The sequence below is a fragment of the Schistocerca serialis genome, chromosome 5, assembly GCF_023864345.2.
Source record: "Schistocerca serialis cubense isolate TAMUIC-IGC-003099 chromosome 5, iqSchSeri2.2, whole genome shotgun sequence".
Classification (NCBI taxonomy): Eukaryota; Metazoa; Arthropoda; class Insecta; order Orthoptera; family Acrididae; genus Schistocerca; species Schistocerca serialis.
In genome coordinates, this window is record NC_064642.1 from 599782970 (window position 1) to 599805767 (window position 22798).

Consider the following 22798-nt stretch of genomic DNA (forward strand, 5'->3'; position numbering starts at 1 on the left):
TCTTATCCACAAGACCAAAATATAGTACAAAAAATTACCATGAATATTTATTATTTTTACTTTGTTGTCACTTTCACACATGACAATTTGGGGTTGTAAAATATCGTCAGTATATCTTTCAATCATTATGAGTTAGTTTAATTTTTATACATCTAGTTCTATTTTATATTTGTAACTATATTTGTAAGTGTTTGAATCAGTTGGTTTCTCCATAGTAATGAGTCAGGTGAGGATGGACACATATACATAAAATGCCAAATAAGTTACGAAATTACTTTTGTAACGAGCAGAGGCCTATGGCTTTGGCCTTTCTTTGACTTCTCCACGTTATCTTTTAACAGGATAACGCAAGACCACATATTGCACCTGCTGTCCTGACCTGCCTCAATACAGAGGATGTTCGACTAGCTATCAGCTTCCTTAGATCGCTCACTCACAGGGATCATCTGGTCACGGAAGGTCTAGAGACTGGCACGCCACCACTCATCAGTCACTACGATCTCTAAACTCTAACTTAAACTTTGTAGATCCTAAAGAAACTCTCACAGTGTTGTTGTAAAATAGGTTTTGGTCTCAATCCAGAGTGCTTTAATTTTTTTAAAAAAGATTGCTTTCGCTACTACGTGAATCAGTATTAGATTTGACTGTAACAATTGCAGGAGTAACCTATTTAATTTACCAGCAAAATTTACATACTACGTCATATGACAAATATTTTACCTTGTGACGTAGGATGTAAATTTTGTTGATAAGTTGGACGCGTTGCTATTGGAGCTGATACCATTACACCTTAGAATGGTTCGTGCACAACGGAAACGGGTAATTAAAAAAACATTCTAGATAGACAACAAAACCTGTCTCGCATGAAGTTGAAGCCCAATGGAATGAAATATCCTTATCTGTCATCCAAGCTCTTATTCATGCCATGTTTAGCCAGGTTAAGGGCGTTGTTACTGACAGAACTGTACTAAAACTTGCACCCAACTGACATACAAATTTAACCACGTATTTTCTGTAGTGTAACGTGCCCGCACAGTAAGCAAAATGTTGTGTTGCAAATTTAGTATACATCAATGTAATTCAGGGAGAGTTTTCGGGGTCTTTCATTAAGTACTCTGAGAATGATGCATTCTTGTATGGGCTGTGATCATTAATCAGCTTTTCTGTGCAGTAACAATGGTGTTTCCAAATAATGACCTAAGTCTACTAACACTGTTGCTTTATTCCTTTACCCGTGTTGGATCATTAGTACCTGGTAATAATACTAATTTACCAATAACATAGTTCACGGTTGCATAAAAGCAGTCCCAGTAATATGGAAGAAATTTAGTCTAAAAACGTACACGTTTGGTAAATCCCTCTGCTGTTTACCTTTTTCCCTTGTATCTGGAAATACGTTTATATACCAAACTATTGTAACACCCCTCTCTCACTTAGCTTTTTTTCTTATTTTTGCAAGTATGTTCTTTGACCAACTCAGACTTATGCTGCTGCAATATAAGGTATCGTTTTTCTTAATCTACAATCATTCTGACACAAGATATTGAACTGATTACGTAGCTTTCTTAGGAGTGATGTGACTTTACTATTGTGACTGAAGTGCAGATTGTCGTACTGCGGATCACTCAGGCGACTGTGCAATTAGTGTAAAATCAAAAAGTTTGGAAAATGCAAATTTTGCTATCTTCTCCATTTGGATCTTAAGTTCGTTGCTTGGATTTGTGATATTCATAGACTCGTTGAATTGAGGTAAAACAGCGATTCACATTTCCACATTTAAAAATGTGTCGCACGAGGATTTAGTAGAAATTTATGGAATGCAGTGAACCGTATTTTGAAACGTTACGTATGTTCACCATTGCTGAATGGTACGAAGATTCGTAAATCGACTTCCTACACAAGTAATACTTTCTTTTAACATCATTCAGTGTTTTACAGTAACATCCATCCTCGTCATCAATTCTTATAACATGATAACGGAAAAGGGCTGTGGAAAATTGGTGAATTTAATTTTATTTCATGCATGGACACATTTCAAAAGCCTTCCATGCTACAACTCTTCTGATTGTCATGTCTTAGTGAAACCCAGTCCTCAGGTGAGGACTAATGAATATGGGAAAGTACTGAAACACAAGGCGATGTATGACTGTTACGTTATTGGTTTTACTGTTCTCAGGTTGCTCAATTACAACGCACTGGAGGCGGTGGAAGCTGAGGCTTTCTGGGGATCGCACATCGCCACTCTGTGAGTAAACTTAGTTCATCCTGAGTTCTTGAAACAATGCTATACTGTTAGTCTAACGTTGCTATGCCTTACAATTTCAGGAGTCTCAAAGGTAACAGGGCCCTTTCACATCTCGACATGGACGCATTCGTCGGTCTCAATCATCTCCGTCGCATGTGAGTTCTGATATGATCCAGATCCTCTAAGTGTTTGCGTGTGTGTATATGTGTGTGTGTGTGGGTGTATGTGTGTGAGTGTGTGTGTATGTGCGCGCGCGCGCAACAGAGGGGGGGGGGGGGGGGGGGAGAGGGGGGGACACAGTAGAAAATTCACGCTTCACTTACGTCTACAGTAAACCAATGACTTGGGCAGCCAGTAAAAGACCTTGTCTTTTGACATTCACCATTCACCTAACAGCAACAGTGCACCCATTACAGTTACCACACAGAAAAAAATGTATTACTGAAAACTACTGCCATGTTCAACAAAGAGGAGAAGCAGATTGCAGTCGATTACGTAGTGTTTCTCCAGAGTATGTGTAGGAAACTAACAAGCTTTTGTTGGTTGTATCATCTAAAGATAAGTGCAGTCTTGCATTTACTCTTTATAAATTTATTTTGAAGCTTCCTGTAAGAAAATTAAAATCATCTAGGGGACATTCAAACCTTCGACACAGAAGAACTGGAGAGAATTCACGCATTGTGGGAAATACATTTTTGTTCCTTTCCACCCATATGTATTTTAGATATGAAACGACATTACGTTACCATGCAGAAGGAATTTAAAGATTTTGTTGGCAATGAACGAGCAAAAAACAACGATCGACAGAAGGGGTTCATTGTTCTGTTCGTCAAAAAGTGCTTAGTACTATATTTGCAGGCCTGGTGCACGTGAAGAAATTGATGGTATGAATAGTCGCTCACATTTTTCCACTGACAGTTGCAACAATTTTCTTTGGAATTGAGTGGAATGATGATGGAGACTTCATACATTACTGAAACGTTCATTGGTTAACTCAGAACGCATGCCAGGAACGATTTCTCGATTTAAAACTAGCTGAAGGAAAAAAGGGGAGCAGGAACGAAAATTATAGCATCCGGAATGGAGGCTTACTTCGCATTTTAAGTGGACTTCACTGCACACTGCCCACCTTAAGACATTGCAAGGTTGCTTCTTTTTGATTTCATGTGGATGCATTTAAAAAGAAAATCGTGTAGTAGAAGAGACACATTCTCACACAGATAGTTCAGTTCCATAAGCTCACTGGCTTTGATGTAAACGTGAGGTTTGAAGACTTCATTGTGGCCCTGAAACAATTACAAGTTTAATTTTATAAAGATTCCGAGGACACTGTCAAATTAACATCTGTTCCTGAGCTTTTTTTGACACTGTTTGCCGTTTCAGTTGAAATAACTCCTGTGCATGTGCATATGTAACTGGTGATCTGCAAGGTAAACCCAGATGTAATCACAATTCTTTTTGCGTTACAACTGTCCAGAACGTCTACATTGCGTTCCTCAGGTGGAGTTCCATGTCTCCATAATGAGGTTGCTAAAGTGCCACAATATTTCCACCTATATATCTGTGTGAAAGATCTTTCGTGGACTGTGAAACTAATTAAATCACTATTACGCGACAACGTGCGTCTGTCTGTATGCCGGTAGTTTGTACCAGATAAAGATTATGTTATGTCTTCAAAGCGCCAAAAATAATTCAGTCATACTGAAAATGGTTTTATTTTTGACCTGCGTTGTTGAGAAATGTGAAATACAGAATCAAGTAGCATGCAGTGCACCTGCACTATCTCGTAAATGTGGTGCGTTCACAGTTTCCCCATCTTCCCTCTCCTTGCAGTGGGACAACGTGGTGTGGCTGTGGGGGAAATTAGGACCAAGGCTGAGCGCTTTGGAAATCGTTCCCTGGCCATGGCTGGCTAGCCGAAATCTTGGCCTCGTCTACCCTAAGCCAAGATCACAAATATCACCAGGTGGCCATTTGTGCATCTCTTCCTGCTCGTCATCGATTGTCTCGTGAACAACACGAACCTTTCCAATCCTGCACCGTTATTGATGACGAGAAATGTTGTCTTTATGCGAATGTAAGGAAAAGAAAGGAGTGAATGAGCGCAAACAATATAGCATCTCCCCATACCGAGACCTGTGCGCACCCACAAAGATGATGTTATGCATTTGGTGAAACAGCAACAGTGTGGTCTACTACGAACTGCTCCCCTGAGGTGAAACCAACACTGCTGACATTTATTGTCAACTGAGTTGTCTGGCAGACGGAATCCAAGAACGACGACCAGGAAGACTGCATGGAGTCATGCTACTTCACGATAGCGCCCACCTGTTTTCTGCTAGACACGTCTTATTCACCTGATCTTGCTCTCTCAGATTTTCACCTTTTCCGTTCCCTATCTTTCTGGATGAAAATTCTGTCCGAACATGGCTCGTTCTTCACCTCAAAACCATGTGATATTAACTGTCGCGAAACCGAAAAGTTACCGCAGCCTTGTGAGACTGATGTAAATAGTGAAAAAGAATATACTACTGATGACTTCAGTCTCTTTTGTGTGTATCCGTTGCGCTTATTAAACTTACGGAAAAACCCTGAGTACTTATGCAACAACCCAGTATTAGTCTGTTTCAGGCTTTGTTTTGGTTCCTGAGGAAGTGTGCATTCCATGACAAGTTTGTGTCAAGAGTTAGTCCTAAATATTTTACTGTGTCAGAGAGAGGGTCGGATTTGTTCTAGGTGGATGTGTCGGTTAATCAGTCAACTATTTCTTAGGACAATGCCAAATAAACGGAAAAGAGAAAACGTGCTGCATTGCTCGCAGCGCCTTATGTTCACACTTATTTTAATGTCTCTTAATGAATAAATAAACAAAAAGCTACTTTTTGCCTTGTCGGCAAGCCTTATTGATCAATTACATGATTTCACCTCATGGAAAATTCTGCCAGAGAATCTGTGGCTAGCGAGTACGTGTGTGGAGAGAGTTGCAGCAGCGGACGCCATGTGTGTCGGCAGCGACCTGTCGGAGACGGCGGTGACGCAGCTGCCGACACGTGGACTCGAGGGCATCGACGAGCTACGCCTGCAGGACACCAGCAGCCTCAAGGTGTTCCCCTCCGTCTACAACTTCGAGGTGAGCGCAGCGGACTAATGAGCCAATACTTCTCGCAGCTCAAATGCCATTAAAATTAAATGGACAGCTGTAAGGCTTCGACGACATAGAGCAACTGAAGTAGTAAATGTTATATATATATATATATATATATATATATATATATATATATATATATATATATATAGAGAGAGAGAGAGAGAGAGAGAGAGAGGGTGAGTCACCTAACGTTACCGCTGGACATATTTCGTAAACCACATCAAATACTGACGAACCGATTCCACAGACCGAATGTGAGGAGAGGAGCTAGTCTAATTGTTTAACACAAACCATACAAAAATGCACGGAAGTATGTTTTTTAACACAAACCTACGTTTTTTTAAATGGAACCACGTTAGTTTTGTTAGCACATCTGAACATATAAACAAATACTAATCAGTGCCGTTTGTTGCATTGTAAGATGTTAATTACATCCGGAGATATTGTAACCTAAAGTTGACGCTTGAAACCTCCGACGTTCAGTTGCGTGTTGTAACAAACACGGGCCACGGTCGGCGAGCAGCATCTGCAGGGACATGTTTACGATGACGACCGTGTTTACGAGTGTGGCTGTAGTGCACTGTTGTGGGCTGGTCTAGCTGTAGTAGTGTCCGCATGTAGCGCTTGCTGCTATTGTTATTCTGCATTCGTCTCCGCACGCAGACCAACTGTAGTACGCCATGTTACCAGACGTCTCTGATGGTTTAATGTTGTAAGAACTGTGACCATGGTGTGTTCGAACACTGAAAAGGCGGAGATGATACTCATCTATGGCGAGTGTCGACGAAATGCAGCTGAAGTCTGCAGGGTGTATGCAGAACGGTACCCGGACAGAGAGCATCCAACGTGCTGCACATTGCAAAACATCTACCGCCAACTGTATGCAACAGGTATGGTCGTAGCACGCAAACGGGTCCGTAACAGGCGCGTCACAGGAGAAGCGAGTACAGTTGGTGTGTTGGCTGCTGTTGCCATGAACCCACACATGAGTACACGGGACATTGCGAGAGCCGGTGGACTGAGTCAAAGTAGTGTCACGCGCATACTGTATCGTCACCGCTTTCACCCGTTTCATCGGTCGCTACGTCAGCAATTACGTGGTGATGACTTTAATCATCGAGTGCAATTCTGTCAATGGGCATTAACAGAGAATGCGTTGCAGTTCTACCTGTTTACCGATGAAGCGGGTTTCACAAACCACGGGGCAGTGAATCTACGGAACATGCATTACTGGTCCGTGGACAATCCTCGCTGGCTCAGACAAGTAGAGCGACAGCGACCGTGGACCGTAAATGTATGGTGCGGAATCATTGGCGACCACCTCATTGGTCCTCACTTCATTGCAGGGGCCCAAACAGCTGCAACATACATCGCGTTTCTACAGATCGATCTGCCAACGTTGCTCGAAAATGTCCCACTGGAAATGCGTCGACGTATGTGGTAGCAGCATGATGGTGCACCTGCACATTCCGCAATTAACACTAGGCTGACCCTTGCCAGGATGTTCGACGGGTGTTTCATAGGACGTGGAGGACGTAAATTGGCCGGCCCGTTCTCCTGATCTTACACCTCTGGACTTCTTTCTGTGGGGTACGTTAAAGGAGAATGTGTACCGTGATGTCCCTACAAACCCAGAGGATATGAAACAACGTATTATGGCAGTCTGCGGCGACATTACACCAGATGTACTGCGGCGTGTACGACATTCATTACGCCAGAGATTGCAATAGTGTGCAGCAAATGATGGCCACCACATTGAACATCTATTGGCCTGACATGTCGGGACACACTCTATTCCACTCCGTAATTGAAAACGGAAACCACGTGTGTACGTGTACCTCACCCCTCATGGTAATGTACATGTGTGTTAGTGAAAAAGACCAATAAAAAGGTGTTAGCATGTGGACGTAATGTGCTGTTCCAGTCTCTTCTGTACCTAAGGTCCATCACCGTTCCCTTTGGATCCCTACGTAATACGGTGCTCTCCGATACACACGATCGAACAGCGGAGGAGTGGTACTCAAGCGTCAACATTAGGTTACAATATCTCCGGATGTAATTAACATTTTACAATGCAACAAACGGCACTGATTACGTATTTGTGTATATGTTCAGATGTGCTAACAAAACTAACGGGGTTCCATTTAAAGAAAACGTAGGTTTGTGTTAAAAAACGTACTTCCGTGCGTTTTTTATGGTTTGTATTAACCAATACACTAGCCCCTCTCCTCACGTTCGGTCTGTGGAATCGATTCGTCAGTATTTGATGTGGGTTACGAAATATATCCAGCGGTAATGTTAGGTGACTCACCCTATATATATATACATATATATATATATATATATATATATATATATATATATATATATATATATATAATAGGGAAACATTCCACGCGGGAAAAATATACTTAAAAACAAAGATGATGTGACTTACCATACGAAAGCGCTGGCATGTCGATAGAAACACAAACAGACACATACATACACACAAAATTCTAGCTTTCGCAACCAATGGTTGCTTCGTCAGGAAAGAGGGAAGGAGAGGGAAAGACGAAAGGATGTGGGTTTTAAGGGAGAGGGTAAGGAGTCATTCCAATCCCGGGAGCGGAAAGACTTACCTTAGGTGGAAAAAAGTACAGGTATACACTCGCGCACACACACACACATATCCATCCGCACGTACACAGACACAAGCAGACATTTCATTCACATTCTGTGTATGTGCGGATGGATATGTGTGTGTGTGCGAGTGTATACCTGTCCTTTTTTCCACCTAAGGTAAGTCTTTCCGCTCCCGGGATTGGAATGACTCCTTACCCTCTCGCTTAAAACCCACATCCTTTCGTCTTTCCCTCTCCTTCCCTCTCTCTTGACGAAGCAACCATTGGTTGCGAAAGCTAGAATTTTGTGTGTATGTATGTGTCTGTTTGTGTTTCTATCGACCTGCCAGTGCTTTCGTATGGTAAGTCACATCATCTTTGTTTTTATATATATATATATATATATATATATATATATATATATATATATATATATATATATACGGTAGTATTAGAAAAAGCTTCATATGGACTTACATCCTGCTCCGAATGGCTTCTGAGATAGAACACATTTAATATTCATTGTTATTTATTTTCTGTACTATCAATGTAACACAGTAGTGTAGAGCAAGTTGAGACTAATAGTTTGATAGACGACACTTGTGGTCTTTCAAGTCGGGAAACTACCCCAAATTGACCTACAAAAACTACGTAAGCTACAGCGCATGCGCTACGAGCGAGTTTTTCAACGTTCTCGCGCTCTCTTGACACAAACCATTATTTCGAGAGAAACAAACGAATAGGACCTTTTTTGTAGGAAATTTTATATAGTCTAATTTTGTACTGCGACACAGTTTCGCTGAAGGGTGCGGTTTTCGAGTTATTCAAGAAAAACGTACAAAATTTACATTAAGTGTGTTCTACCTCGGAAACCATCCGGATTAGGGCATACGTCCACATGAATTTTTTTTGTTCACAAATACTGATAGTATCAGCCCTCAAAGCATGTACCTTTCTTAGAACGTGTTCGAAGTGATGACCATTGGTATCAATGCAGTGCTGCAATCTTCGTATCATGGATTGAGTGGTATTCCTTATCACACCGGCACTTATCGAAGCACAAGCTCTGATAATTCTCTCCCGCATATCTTCAGGTGTTGTTGGAACGTCGCTATGAACAATGTCCGTAACGAATCCCGACTAGAAAAAATCCAGAGGCGTCAGGTCTGGCGAACGAGCCGGCCATGACACTTCTCATCCGCGTCCAATCCAACGATTTGAGCATTGTCTATGCAACTCATTTCTAGCTATCCGCGAAAAATGTGCCGGACACCCTTCGTGCTGATACAACATTCTGTTCCTTGTTCCTAAAGGAATTTGTTCCAATAACAGACCTAATGTTTCTTGCAGGAATGTGGTGTACTTCCTACCATTAAGATTTCCTTCAATGAAATAGGGTCCTATAATTCTGTCCTCCAGAATCCCACATCATAGATTCAGCGACCACGGTTTCTGGTGCCCAATAATGCATGTTATGCAAATTAACATTTCCATGGTTCGTGAATGTAGCCTCGTCAGTAAATAAAATCAAATTAATAACTTTGACATTCCTCTGGATCGGAAATTGAGCCCATCGGCAGAATTCAATGCGACGCATACAATCTGTACCTGTTAATTCTTGATGGAGACTGATGTAAGGGTAATATTTATGGCGATGCAGAAGGCGAACAACACTACTCTGGCTCATGCGTGATTCCCTTGTGATTTGTCGCGAACTAACACATGGGTCTCAAACCACAGTGGCAAGTGTACCAATTTCCGTTTCCTTGTTAGTACCTTTCCTTTGCCGTATATGTTTCCGATGTGTTAAAGATCCAGTTATTTACAAATTATTATACACATACTTTTATGTACGACGTGTAGGGGGATTAAGTTGAGGATATCTTTCAGCGTGTAAATCTCTAGCTCTCACTAAATTTCGTTGCAATTCTCCGTAAATGAGAAACATATCGACTTGTTTTTTGAAGGAACGCATTATTCACATTCGCTTGATACGACGATACTAGTCTTACCGTTCCTATTATTCTTGTATTGCGAAACCGTCGAATGGTGTTAACATGTCAATGGCACGTTAGATGGATACGCCGTATTCTGCGAATATTTACTATTTGCACGATATACGAGAGAGAACTGTCACAGCATGTGCTTCGGTAAGTGCCGAAGTGACAAGGAATACCACTCAACCCATGATAAGAAGATTGCAGCACTGCGTTGTTACCAAGGGTCATTATTTCGGACACCTTCTGCAAATGAACGTTCATGCCACCTTTTTGATCTTTGTTGATCTTCAAGGACCTTACTGTTACACCTCATTGGATTCGTCTCGGTAGCCGCTGTCAGAAATGAAGTACCAACCTAAAGCATCCCTAAAAAAAAAATTAAAAAAAAGTTTTCCGTATCTCAGACGCGACCTGTCTGGCAACAAGGAAAACAACGTCATATAATGGGCCCTGTGGTACCATGCAACATTTGTCCCACAAACCTTTCAGCTACTAGCATACTTTCGGAGTTATTCTAGGTGGCAACAGTTAGTTCAAATGGATTCAAATGGCTCTGAGCACTATGGGACTCAACTTCTGAGGTCATCAGTCCCCTAGAACTTAGAACTAGTTAAACCTGACTAACCTAAGGACATCACACACATGCATGCCCGAGGCAGGATTCGAACCTGCGATGACGTTAGGGACACTAAGATCAGTCCATTGGCGACAAGTGAAAAAATGTGCCAGACCGAGAGTCAAACCTGGATTTACCTTGGTCGCCTGAACGGCTTCGGATGCATGAGCACCCTTCCCTCCTAGCCCAGATTCTCAACATGCCACACATCATACACACAGTGTCCACTGTCCATCACCCTCATTGGTCGCAGCTTCACCTGGTTTCTGCAATAGTTCAGGTGTAGTACGTTTCTGGACTGAAGTCATCACCATTCGCCGTCGGGTGTATGTGTTGTGTGCGACAAGTTGAAGATTTGGGCTGAAAGGGAAAAAGTGAAGCATGCTCGGATAGCCGAAGTGGTTAAAGCGACCGCTCGCGTTAAGAGGGAGGCCCAGTCTGTCACAAATTTCCACTTGTTGCCATTGGTTTTACTGCATTGCCCAACTGCATATGACGTCTGAGTTTTTCTAACGTCATAGATTAATGTTTGAAAGGAAAAACAATGATTAGTTTAAATTCACTGAAATCTGTTCCAAATGGAATGGTGTAACGTTGTGTGGTGTCCCGTGTGCTTTCCTGTGAAATTGCTGGTCATGAGCGAACAGCGCTGGATGTCGAAATCTTACGTTCTGTTGGATGCCTGAAAACACGTTTTCCCTAACGGTTAAATAACCAGTAAGTCACGGGATACTTCCAGATCTGCATGGTAGGCTTTGTTCGATTGCACTGGTTCAAACAGCCCTACCTCCAAAATAACTTACTATACATCGCACTAGTCTGTGGCAAGAATTATTTTCAACTGAGGATGTGGGCGGTCTGTTTGTGGACTGTCTACTGAGATACTGGTTTTTAACATCCTACTCACGATTTACACCGAATACTATTACGTAGAAGCAAACGCTTCGCCCGTGAACAGTGACCCATGTGTCATACGAGTACCCCGTGCAAAAAATAGTTCAAATGGCTCTGAGCTCTATGGGAATTAACATCTGAGGTCATCAGTCCCCTAGAACTTAGGACTACTTAAACGCAACTAACCTAAGTACATCACACACATCCATGCCCGAGGCAGGAATCGAACCGTAGCGGTCGCGCGGTTCCAGACTGAAGTGCCTAGAACCGCTCGGCCACACCAGCCGGCACCCCGTGCACAGCCATGTCCCTCACAGAGGCAAGGTCAGGTTAGGAATTGCTTCAATTAACCTCGTGAGTAAATATTTAGATGTTCTCGTACTTGCTTCGTGTTGCAGTTTTTCTGATGATCCATTTCCGTGTCTGGTCAGCATTTTCAGAAGGTAGCAGCTCCGATGGCCCTTTTATTTCCCTCGATCAGCTCCTGTGCTGTGCAGGGTTGTTCAAGTTGAAGACAAGTCTTGTACACTTCCTCACACGGAGGATGTATCTCTGTCAGCTAGAAGAATGCCCCATTTTCGCATGTTGGTCTTGCAAAGAGGAACGCCCACCCTAAGACGATAGAGCGATCTCCAAATAGAGAAGGGAAAGTCATTTCCTGGAGCTAGCTCTTCCTTTACAGGGATATCAGGTGGTAGTTTGCTCTTCCACGCGGTGACGCGGTTAGACTGCGGTGTTCCCTCTAGTGGCTGAGTCCTGGCGATGAAGCACTTTCTTGACCTCAGTCGATGGGCCGCAGCCTGAGGATCATGCAGTGGATGTTGAGGATCATAAGTTTGCTTAGCCCTCTCTTCATCAGCAGCTACAGCTCTTCTAATAGTGGGGGGAGCTATTCCAACAATCGGGTAGATTTTATCGACTGGAATTGGCTTCATACATCCCAACAAGATTCTGAAGGTCTCATTAATTGCAATATCAACCTAATTGGTGTGAGTGGATGCACTCTGCACGGTTGAAGCATACTCTGCAGCGGACACACACAAAGCAAGAGCCGAAATTCTCAGGATGGGAGGACTTGCTCCCCAGGTGGTGGATGTGAGCATCCTCAAGATGTTATTCCGTGAACTAACTTTCAGCCTGGCGTTATGGCAATGTTTCTTGAAGGACAGAGTTCGGTCAAAAAAATGGTTCAAATGGCTCTGAGCACTATGGGACTCAACTGCTGTGGTCATCAGTCCCCTAGAACTTAGAACTACTTAAACCTAACTAACCTAAGGACATCACACACAGCCATGCCCGAGGCAGGATTCGAACCTGCGACCGTAGCAGCCGCACGGTTCCGGACTGCGCGCCTAGAACCGCGAGGCCACCGCGGCCGGCCAGAGTTCGGTCAAGGGTAACACCCCGATATACTGGTGTTGAACAGTGCTCCAGTCGTTTGCCTTGCCATGTAACGTCCAGTTCCCACCAAGCTTCTCTTTTCTTCAAGTGAAATTCGCACACCTAAGTCTTGTTGGGATTTGGCTTTAGATGATTGGCTTTGTAAGAGGAGCCAAGCGTGTCTAGCACAGAAGTGATCTTTTCCTCTACTTCTTCAAACGTCTATCCTTGAGCAGTTACTGCAATATCGTCAACATGGATGAAAAGCCTGGAATTTTCCGTTATGGGCTGGTCATTAGTGTAAACACAGAAGCGCACTGCCTTGAGGTAAGACATTCTTTTGCATGCGCCATCTGCTCTTCTTGCCATTGAGAGAGATTTAGAGTCTTCAGTTCTGTAGGAGAGTACCAATAAGGGGTGTTAGTTGGTAATTCTTGTTGAGTTGCTAAATTTTCCTCAGCGGCTTCCTGTGGTTGATAGTGTCGTATGCAGCTGTTAGGTCGTCAAAGGCCACTCCTGTTATCTTACCCTGTACGAACCATCTTTGATGCGTTGAGTGAGGTTCAGTATCTGACTGCAGCACGACTTTCCAGATCGAGAGCCAGCTTGTTGAGGGATGAACTTTTCTTCGAGGATGCCTCTAATTCGGTTAAGGATAAGACGCTAAAGCCCCTGAAACAGTGGCATAACAGGGCGAAAGTTTTTAGGGTCGTTTGGTTTCTTACCATGCTTAAGTAGTGCAACCACATATGCTTTCCTCCAGAGCTTGGAAATATATAACCTTGATACACATTCATTGGACATTCTAAGCAGCCATTGCAGAGTGGTACGGCCAAACTTCTTGATCTGTTCTACTCTGATGACATCGATGCCAGCAGCTTTGTTCAGTTTCAAGATGGAGATGACAGAGTGTAGTTCATCCAAGGTGAATGGTTTCGGAGGTTATGGTTCTCGCATCCTGGGGTTCGTTCCAGTTGCTCCCGTGTACTCAGACTTTTAGTTTTCCCGTTCATTAGTAACTGTGTTGCAATCTGGTCTGCTGTTATTGCGGTGACGTTTCTGGATTTCGTTGGGTCACCGCTCAGGTTTTCAAGGAGATTCCAAGCCCGCCTGCTATTTATATTCATGTCAAGGTTCTCTACCAACGAGTTCGACTTAGCTTTGCGATTTGCTGAGATAATTTGCAGCAATTCCTCACCAACCTCGATAGTGTCATCAGCAAATGGACCTACCTCGAAAAGGCCTTCGTACGGTTCATTCGCTGGTTGCTGTAATCAGTCAGTCCTGGTATGTAACTTGATCTACAGTCTCTTGGGATGGTCCATGGTCCTTCTTGAAACTGTCAGAACGCATTTGACAAATGCATCGTACATCTCAGGTTGCGGTGGAATCTTGGCAGTTTCTGTGTCGAGCTCGTTGGTGAATCTTTCCCAGTCGCCCTTCTGAAAATTAAATCTTCGTATGGAAGGCACCTCCTCTGACATTACCATGGCATTCACTTTGCAGATTACAGGTCTATGTTGCATGGATGGGATGGGCTTACCCATCATCTTGACACAGCTCTCAGTTCTTTGGATGACACGACTATATTATCGGGGTTGTAGCCTCTCCTCCACCGACTATTATTAAAGGATACCGGCAGCTTTGGATCAAGAATTAGCTGAAAATCATGACTCTCTGGCCAAGTCTCTAGTTTTTCACCATTGGTATCTTACTTTGGGTATCCACATGATGTGCTTAGGCAGTTGTAATCACGAAGGATGAAGTTTACGTCGTGGCAGTAAAAGTTGTTAGGTGCTTCAAGCGTGAAGTCGAGACTGGGAGGCTTGTATACAGAAGTAGCGCAGAAGTGGCGTAGTTACTGAAAGAATCTCAATGTCATCCCTCTCGGTCAGCGAAGTTGATGTGATATTTAGGTTTGGTCTGCTGAGAATGGCACCAGCGTATTTATCATGGGGCCGTTCCAGAACAAGTTCCATGCCTGCAATTTTGGGCCGGTGGCTATTGTAGCCTCGGTGAGTCTCTTGTACTAAAAAGATGTCACATTTATATTCCGCACAAATCAGCCAGTAAGGTCTCTTTGGCACACGAAAATCCCTCAATATTTATCGAGATCACAACAAGTGGTCTTAAAAAAGCCCTTTTGGAATCTACTACTTCTGTGTTGATCGGTGGTGGAAGAATCAGTCGCTGCTAATGTGCAACGTTGCCCAGGGTGCGCCTGACCGTACTGATTTTTCATTGTGTAATGTATACAATCTTCGGGGAGGCTTCGTCCTAGAACCTTTCTTCCTCCTCATGGTATTTCTCATATACTATAGCGCTTTTGTGGTGTAAACCAATACTGTGGCTTCTGATAGGAAAGCGGGAGATAATAAATGAAAAATAAGGATACCATCATGAACTTCACAGAATAACATTTCTGATAATAACTGACAAAGTTAACTTGCAAAAAGAAATTATTGGGAACACTGCTGGATCGCGTCTAAGTTTCGACCGACTGACTTGGCGCGTTACAGAGTCTACTACACAAAGTCTGCCTGATTCGTACTTCTTCGTATACTCTCGGTAACTTTCTCCCCGTACTTTACTTAGAAAAACGCGAAGTTCACTGTAGTGGAATGAAGTCGCAGTTATTCCCAATTACTGAGACCCTCCTTCTGGCATTTTATTTATGAAACCTGGTTTAATTTTTATTTACATTTGTATTTAAAGACAATAGTGTTTGACGCCCGTCTTAAGAGACACAGCCGGTCGATACGTCAGATTCTAAGATCAGTTTTCGTTCCCATAAACAAATCACAAACTTTACAATCTGGTTTTCTGCGTGGCTGTAACATTTTCTGCATGGCCATAACTGCACCACCAAGTGGACTACACCTGTCAGTATATACTAAACGTTTTGCGTCCACGTGTCACACTTCAACATCTGAGCTGCTGCCCAGGGGAAAATAAGCATTAATGGCTTTCTCTTGCAACATGTGCTTGGTATACTCTTCTGAAGAGAAGTATATTATTCTCATAGGACTAATACAAAATATTTTTCACTGATACACAGCCTGTGTGATAACACACCTATTGATTTACAAATCGAAAGCTACACTCCTGGAAATTGAAATAAGAACACCGTGAATTCATTGTCCCAGGAAGGGGAAACTTTATTGACACATTCCTGGGGTCAGATACATCACATGATCACACTGACAGAACCACAGGCACATAGACACAGGCAACAGAGCATGCACAATGTCGGCACTAGTACAGTGTATATCCACCTTTCGCAGCAATGCAGGCTGCTATTCTCCCATGGAGACGATCGTAGAGATGCTGGATGTAGTCCTGTGGAACGGCTTGCCATGCCATTTCCACCTGGCGCCTCAGTTGGACCAGCGTTCGTGCTGGACGTGCAGACCGCGTGAGACGACGCTTCATCCAGTCCCAAACATGCTCAATGGGGGACAGATCCGGAGATCTTGCTGGCCAGGGTAGTTGACTTACACCTTCTAGAGCACGTTGGGTGGCACGGGGTACATGCGGACGTGCATTGTCCTGTTGGAACAGCAAGTTCCCTTGCCGGTCTAGGAATGGTAGAGCGATGGGTTCGATGACGGTTTGGATGTACCGCGCACTATTCAGTGTCCCCTCGACGATCACCAGTGGTGTACGGCCAGTGTAGGAGATCGCTCCCCACACCATGATGCCGGGTGTTGGCCCTGTGTGCCTCGGTCGTATGCAGTGCTGATTGTGGCGCTCACCTGCACGGCGCCAAACACGCATACGACCATCATTGGCACCAAGGCAGAAGCGACTCTCATTGCTGAAGACGACACGTCTCCATTCGTCCCTCCATTCACGCCTGTCGCGACACCACTGGAGGCGGGCTGCACGATGTTGGGGCGTGAGCGGAAGACGGCCTAACGGTGTGCGGGACCGTAGCCCAGCTTCATGGAGACGGTTGCGAATGGTCCTCGCCGATACCCCAGGAGCAACAGTGTCCCTAATTTGCTGGGAAGTGGCGGTGCGGTCCCCTACGGCACTGCGTAGGATCCTACGGTCTTGGCGTGCATCCGTGCGTTGCTGCGGTCCGGTCCCAGGTCGACGGGCACGTGCACCTTCCGCCGACCACTGGCGACAACATCGATGTACTGTGGAGACCTCACGCCCCACGTGTTGAGCAATTCGGCGGTACGTCCACCCGGCCTCCCGCATGCCCACTATACGCCCTCGCTCAAAGTCCGTCAACTGCACATACGGTTCACGTCCACGCTGTCGCGGCATGCTACCAGTGTTAAAGACTGCTCCGTATGCCACGGCAAACTGGCTGACACTGACGGCGGCGGTGCACAAAAGCTGCGCAGCTAGCGCCATTCGACGGCCAACACCGCTGTTCCTGGTGTGTCCGCTGTGCCGTGCGTGTGATCATTGCTTGTACAGCCCTCTCGCAGTGTCCGGAGCAAGTATAGTGGGTCTGACACACCGATGTCAATGTGTTCTTTTTTCTATTTCCAGGAGTGTATAAGTGAACGCACAGATAAAGCGATTCGCTATGTAGGTGACTGCCAACGTGAGTCGTACTTATAAAATTAGTGAATAATCACTGAAACAGAAAATTGGGATAAATGCATAGTTCATGTTAGGAATCTCACAAAAACTTACATTTTTCTGATTGGAGAAGGTTCAGGCAGCTTGTTAACGAGAGGGGTTGTGGAACGGATTATAAAGTTTCATAGAGCCTCGTCGTTTGAGCAATCCATTATTTCAATGTCTTGTTTTTGTGGTGTTTGCTATGAATAAAATAGCAGAAATAAAAATATACTGATACAGATAGTTATTAGTCACGGTCCACATACGATCAAGCGCAAGGCTTTTCTTCGTGCATTCAGATAGGCATGATTCGCATGCAAATGTGGAGAAGAGCGTAGAAGTTGATAGTGTACCTGCAGTATTTTGTGAAACACGTCATCAACACTACTGTTATTTGCACTGTGGTAAAAACAGTGACTGCGATCGTACATGGTATTTAAGTTCTTCAGCAGCTGTAGTAATCATGTTATCTCTCTCCAACAAAATTCCAACTTCCCAGGGGGAACCAAGCTCCCAGACCATCGAACTGAAACGCTGCGTTGGCAGATTCTAACAAGTTGCTTCGGAGTGGAAACGAGGAATTTCCTGAATAGAGCTCTCGCTGGCACTTTAACTGATTACGTCTGACGTCACCGTGAATAATCAGCAGCGTGGCCCCCAAATAGAACGATTTCCTTAAGGCAGCGTTTAGAGCGTCGTGGACCCTGTTAAGTCGACTGTACGTCCTGACGTTGACCTATTTCATTACCGGAATGTCTCACTGTGGGGAGGACACAGTTCACTGTCGAAATATGTCAGCAGTGTTCTTGTGGCGCTTTAGTGGATGGAGACGGTAACTAAGTTATGGTTTCGTCTTCACTGTCACCTGTATGCCTTTGTTCGGATGGTATTGTTAGATTTGTGTACCATTGAACTAGTCTTGCTTACTGTCAGAAACCCCACATCAATCGACGTTCTCAGCGTTGGTTTCTGTGTTTTTTGTAAGCTTAATTCTCTTCTGAAAATTTCTGTTAACTGCTCGTACCACAGTGGTGGTAAATTGCAATCCATCCTTACAGCACTTATAACATATACTTGCCTTTCTGACAGTGATTCTATTCGTCATTTTAAATTACTTTGATCCTGTGCTTTATTTCGTCTCGGGATTTAGATGTTAATATACTGTTCATTCCAAATGCTGTGAATATGTTCTAATTTATCTTTAATCTTTTTTCATTACTAAGTAAAGGCCGTTTTTTATCTCCGCTACCACTACGTTCCCTGGAAGTAAACTGAACTTCTTCTAGTAACTCTAGAAAGGTGGGGAGAAAGGAGCTCGGAGTGAAAGGACCAAGCCCCAAAAAATATGTAGCTCAAAGATGTTTTTCTTTTTTTGGTCAGCGCTACACAGAAATGATAGAACTTATACGATGTTAACAGTCGTGAGGCTTCAACCACAAATACAAATACAGCACGTGCTTCAGCTGCACCAAGATCAATTAAGAAAACGTGCAGTGCTACACACAACACACCATAGGCAGCTGGCCTCGGTCCGCAAGTGATTATTGCTGCAACACTTGGTAAACTATAGAATTGTGGCGATAATGGCTACCAGTACTTTTGGGGCTGTGGCTGTGCTTGAGAATTATTTATTTTATTTGATTCTACAAGTCACTTTTATTGGTTTTATGCTCTTTAAAAAAAAGAATACTGCAACGCGTTTCATGCCTGTTCTGATAATCTTCAGGCGTTTATGCATGCCGACAATTGTTACGTAAAAATCAACTGCCTCAAACTGAATCAACATATAACATTCTGTTTACTGTTCGCTGCTGAAGAGGTTGTTGGGGTATTTTGAGGGAAGGGGGGGTGAGGGACAGTGGTTGCCAGAAGTTTATGTCTAGTGACGTCTTCTGCTGGTGTGGAACTGTGTGTCACTGTTTATTGCGATTGCACTACACCGTGTGCATGCTGCAGAGAGTTTTTCGTCCATGTGTCATGTGTCATGTGACAGTTGTTCACTCTGCGATTTTTGTGTCCCAAAGCTTCGTTTGCATCTTTGGTGCAATGGCGGAGCTTTTATGTAACATGACACTATTGCACTATTTGTTTTGTCGCTGTTCTGTGTAAAAAATTTTCTACATACATGTAAACACTGTACACTTAATACAATATGGCAGCCTTGAAGCGTTTTGCTAGGTATCGACAGTCTAGAAGTCGTTTGTTTGAGACAGGCACATCTTAAATTTTTGTATTAGAATTGGCTCAAGACAACAGAAGAGCTCTGACGTTTGAATTTGTTTACCTTATTAAGAACATTATGTCCATATTCTGTGTAATGAAAGAGGGTGGCCAGTGTCTTTAATGTGTGTTGCTACTGTTGATTTGTTACCTTTATCGAGTCTACAGCAGTCTACATGGCTTGGTAAACTGTCATAGAACCTGTAGACAGGTAAGGTAGACTCAATAGAAGGAATGAATAAAAATAACAATAAGAATGTTTCAGAGTTATGAATTAATTTAGTAATTAACTAAAGGACACATCAACCTTATGTGAAAACACTTTCTGTAACCCTAAGGCAATAGACAATTATATAACCACAGGGCACAATAAATTTGAAAAAAAACCTAATTTTTGTCCTGGCAGGGGAGTTATAAAAGACACCCTTGTTGGTAAACAGTCCTGCAGCAACACAGGACGATCAAATGGTCTTAGGTAATTTAAACAACAGTTAGCTGGCGTTTGGGACAAAATGTTACTCACAGGATACAATTCTCTTCCGTGTTCCACTCGCGATATGGTGAACGAAAGGAACCCACAGCTAGTGTCGCGTGGGCATACCCCATCAATTTGCGTTCAGACGACACGTTCGACCTGGGGTCTCCTCCGTTGCAGCGTCACTAACGCGTCTCCTTCAGCAGTGCCTCAAGTTGACAGAAATTTCCTAACAGTGAATAAAAATTAGTTTTCTGAATGTATTTGTCTGGCGAGTAACCTTGCATCATCTCCACTACTTTAGTCCATACACGATAGGGTGCAAAGCCAAATCGAAGTGCTGCTTGCATCTTGTTGTTTTTGTGGTCTTCAGTCCAGAGACTGGTTTGATGCAGCTCTCCATGCTACCCTATCCTGTGCGAGCTTCTTCATCTCCCAGTACCTATGGCAACCTACATCCTTCTTAATCTGTTTAGTGTTTTCATCTCTTGGTCTCCTTCTACGATTTTTACCCTCCACGCTGTCCTCCAGTACTAAAGTGGTGATCCCCTGATGCCTCAGAATATGTCGTACCAACCGATCCCTTCTTCCGGTCAAGCTGTGCCACAAATTTCTCTTCTCCCCATTTCTGTTCAATACCTCTTCATTAGTTATGTGATCTACCCATCTAATCTTCAGCATTCTTCTGTAGCACCATATTTCGAAAGCTTCTATTCTCTTTTCGTCTAAACTATTTATCGACCATGTTTCACTTCCATAGATGGCTACACTCCACACAAATACTTCCAGAAAAGACTTATTGATAATTAAATCTACACTCGACGTTAACAAATTTCTCTTCTTCAGAAACGCTTTCCTTGCCATAGCCATATTACATTTTATATCCTCTCTACTTCGACCATCATCAGTTATTTTGCTTCCCAAATAGCAAAACTCCTTTACTACTTTAGGTGTCTCATTTCCTAATCTAATTCCCTCAGCATCACCTGATTTAATTCGACTACATCCCATTATCCTCGTTTTGCTTTTGTTGATGTTCATCTTATATCCTCCTTTCATGACACAATACATTCCGTTCAACTGCTGTTCCAGGTCGTTTGCTGTCTCTGACAGAATTACAATGTCATCGGCAAACCTCAAAGTTTTTATTTCTTCTCCATGGATTTTAATTCCTACTCCGAATTTTTCTTTTGTTTCCTTTACTGCTTGCTCAAGATACAGATTGAATAACATCGGGGATAGGCTACAACCCTGTCTGACTCCCTTCTCAACCACTGCTTCCCTTTCATGTCCCTCGACTCTTATAACTGCCATCTGGTTTCTGTACAAATTGTAAATAGCCTTTCGCTGCCTGTATTTTACCCCTACCACCTTCAGAATTTGAAAGAGAGTATTCCAGTCAACGTTGTCAATAGCTCTCTCTCCAACATTTACTGAATCACAACTGATCTTCCCCTAGGTAAGCTTCTACCAGTTTTTCTATTCATCTGTAGAGAATTACATCTTAGTCGTTCTAAATTTTGGCGTAGTAATCGGAAGTGAATACCCGCTGTCTGACCAGTAAAATTGTGTTACCTGAACGCTGGAACACGTGATTATGTACTAAGTAAACTAGAATTCATCCAAACCTATTTCAATCAATTTGTTCCATGAATTAAATCACTTGGTAAAACAAAAATAAGAATTTCAATATGGTTGTTTTGCCAACATATATTATTTACTTGCTTGTAAATAGTTATTGTAAATGCCGTTCCACTTTGATTATTAAGATAGCACTAGACATATTGTTTTCTGCAAATCCAGCAACGGGCAGAAAAATCGCACAATCTGAAAAGGTATGTGTCGAATGTAGTGGAATTGTAGGACAAAGTTGCTTGAGTCGCGCAACAGAACATATGAGTCGTAGACAGACACACGACATAGTGTGCACTGTGGACTGAACAATTTCGAGAAGTAGTTTGTACTCAATTTTTTAAATCCAGTCTAGTCGTCAAATATGGGGTGTCTAGGAAACCTGCTTTCTCGGATACAAAATTCAAACAAAGCGTATTAAAGAGTTTTATTGCAAAATGAAAAAATACAATACGTAGCTTTTTTTTGCACAGATGTATCGGAAGCGAAGGGTGACACACAAAATAAGGAATCTCTTCAGTATAACAATTCCCAAGTCCTTGTTATATAGATGGCACAAAGAAGTGATTAGAGTTGACGCCTCTATCCAATCTGCTAGTCTTGAAACTGTTCTAGAACTGGACAGTGAGCAGTTGTGCGCAGCGCTTATGTGCTCTTCGCATAGGGGCCGCTGCTATCGCGTTGACGTCCTGGAAAGGGGTCGGTCAGCCTGCGATTGGCTGACGTTTTCTCACAGCCAAGCTGTATGATATTCAAGTTTTTTTCCTTTAGTTCTTATATATATGAACATACATATATACTTTACCATTCCCGACAAAAACAAGTAAGGTGTAATCATGATGAAAGGTGTATGGAAAAAGATGTATGTTCCTATACCCCTTTTTTATCTTTTTGACACTTTATAATTTTGTTTATCATGGTTGTGTTCACATGTTTGTTAATCAAATGAAAAATGTATACTTTGTGATATAGAGCTTGCAATAGAGCGTATATGATATCTC

At 43.0% G+C, this 22798-nt stretch overlaps 1 protein-coding gene across 1 annotated transcript in view; it reads left to right on the forward strand.

Annotated features, from left to right (window-relative positions):
- LOC126482125 (lutropin-choriogonadotropic hormone receptor-like) overlaps positions 1 to 22798 on the forward strand; it is a 367911-nt gene that overhangs the window by 211951 nt on the left and 133162 nt on the right. The window contains exons 7-9 of the mRNA XM_050106101.1: positions 2177 to 2245; positions 2326 to 2400; positions 5258 to 5375. Coding sequence (XP_049962058.1) covers positions 2177 to 2245; positions 2326 to 2400; positions 5258 to 5375 — 262 coding nt within the window. The remainder of the gene's footprint in view (positions 1 to 2176; positions 2246 to 2325; positions 2401 to 5257; positions 5376 to 22798) is intronic.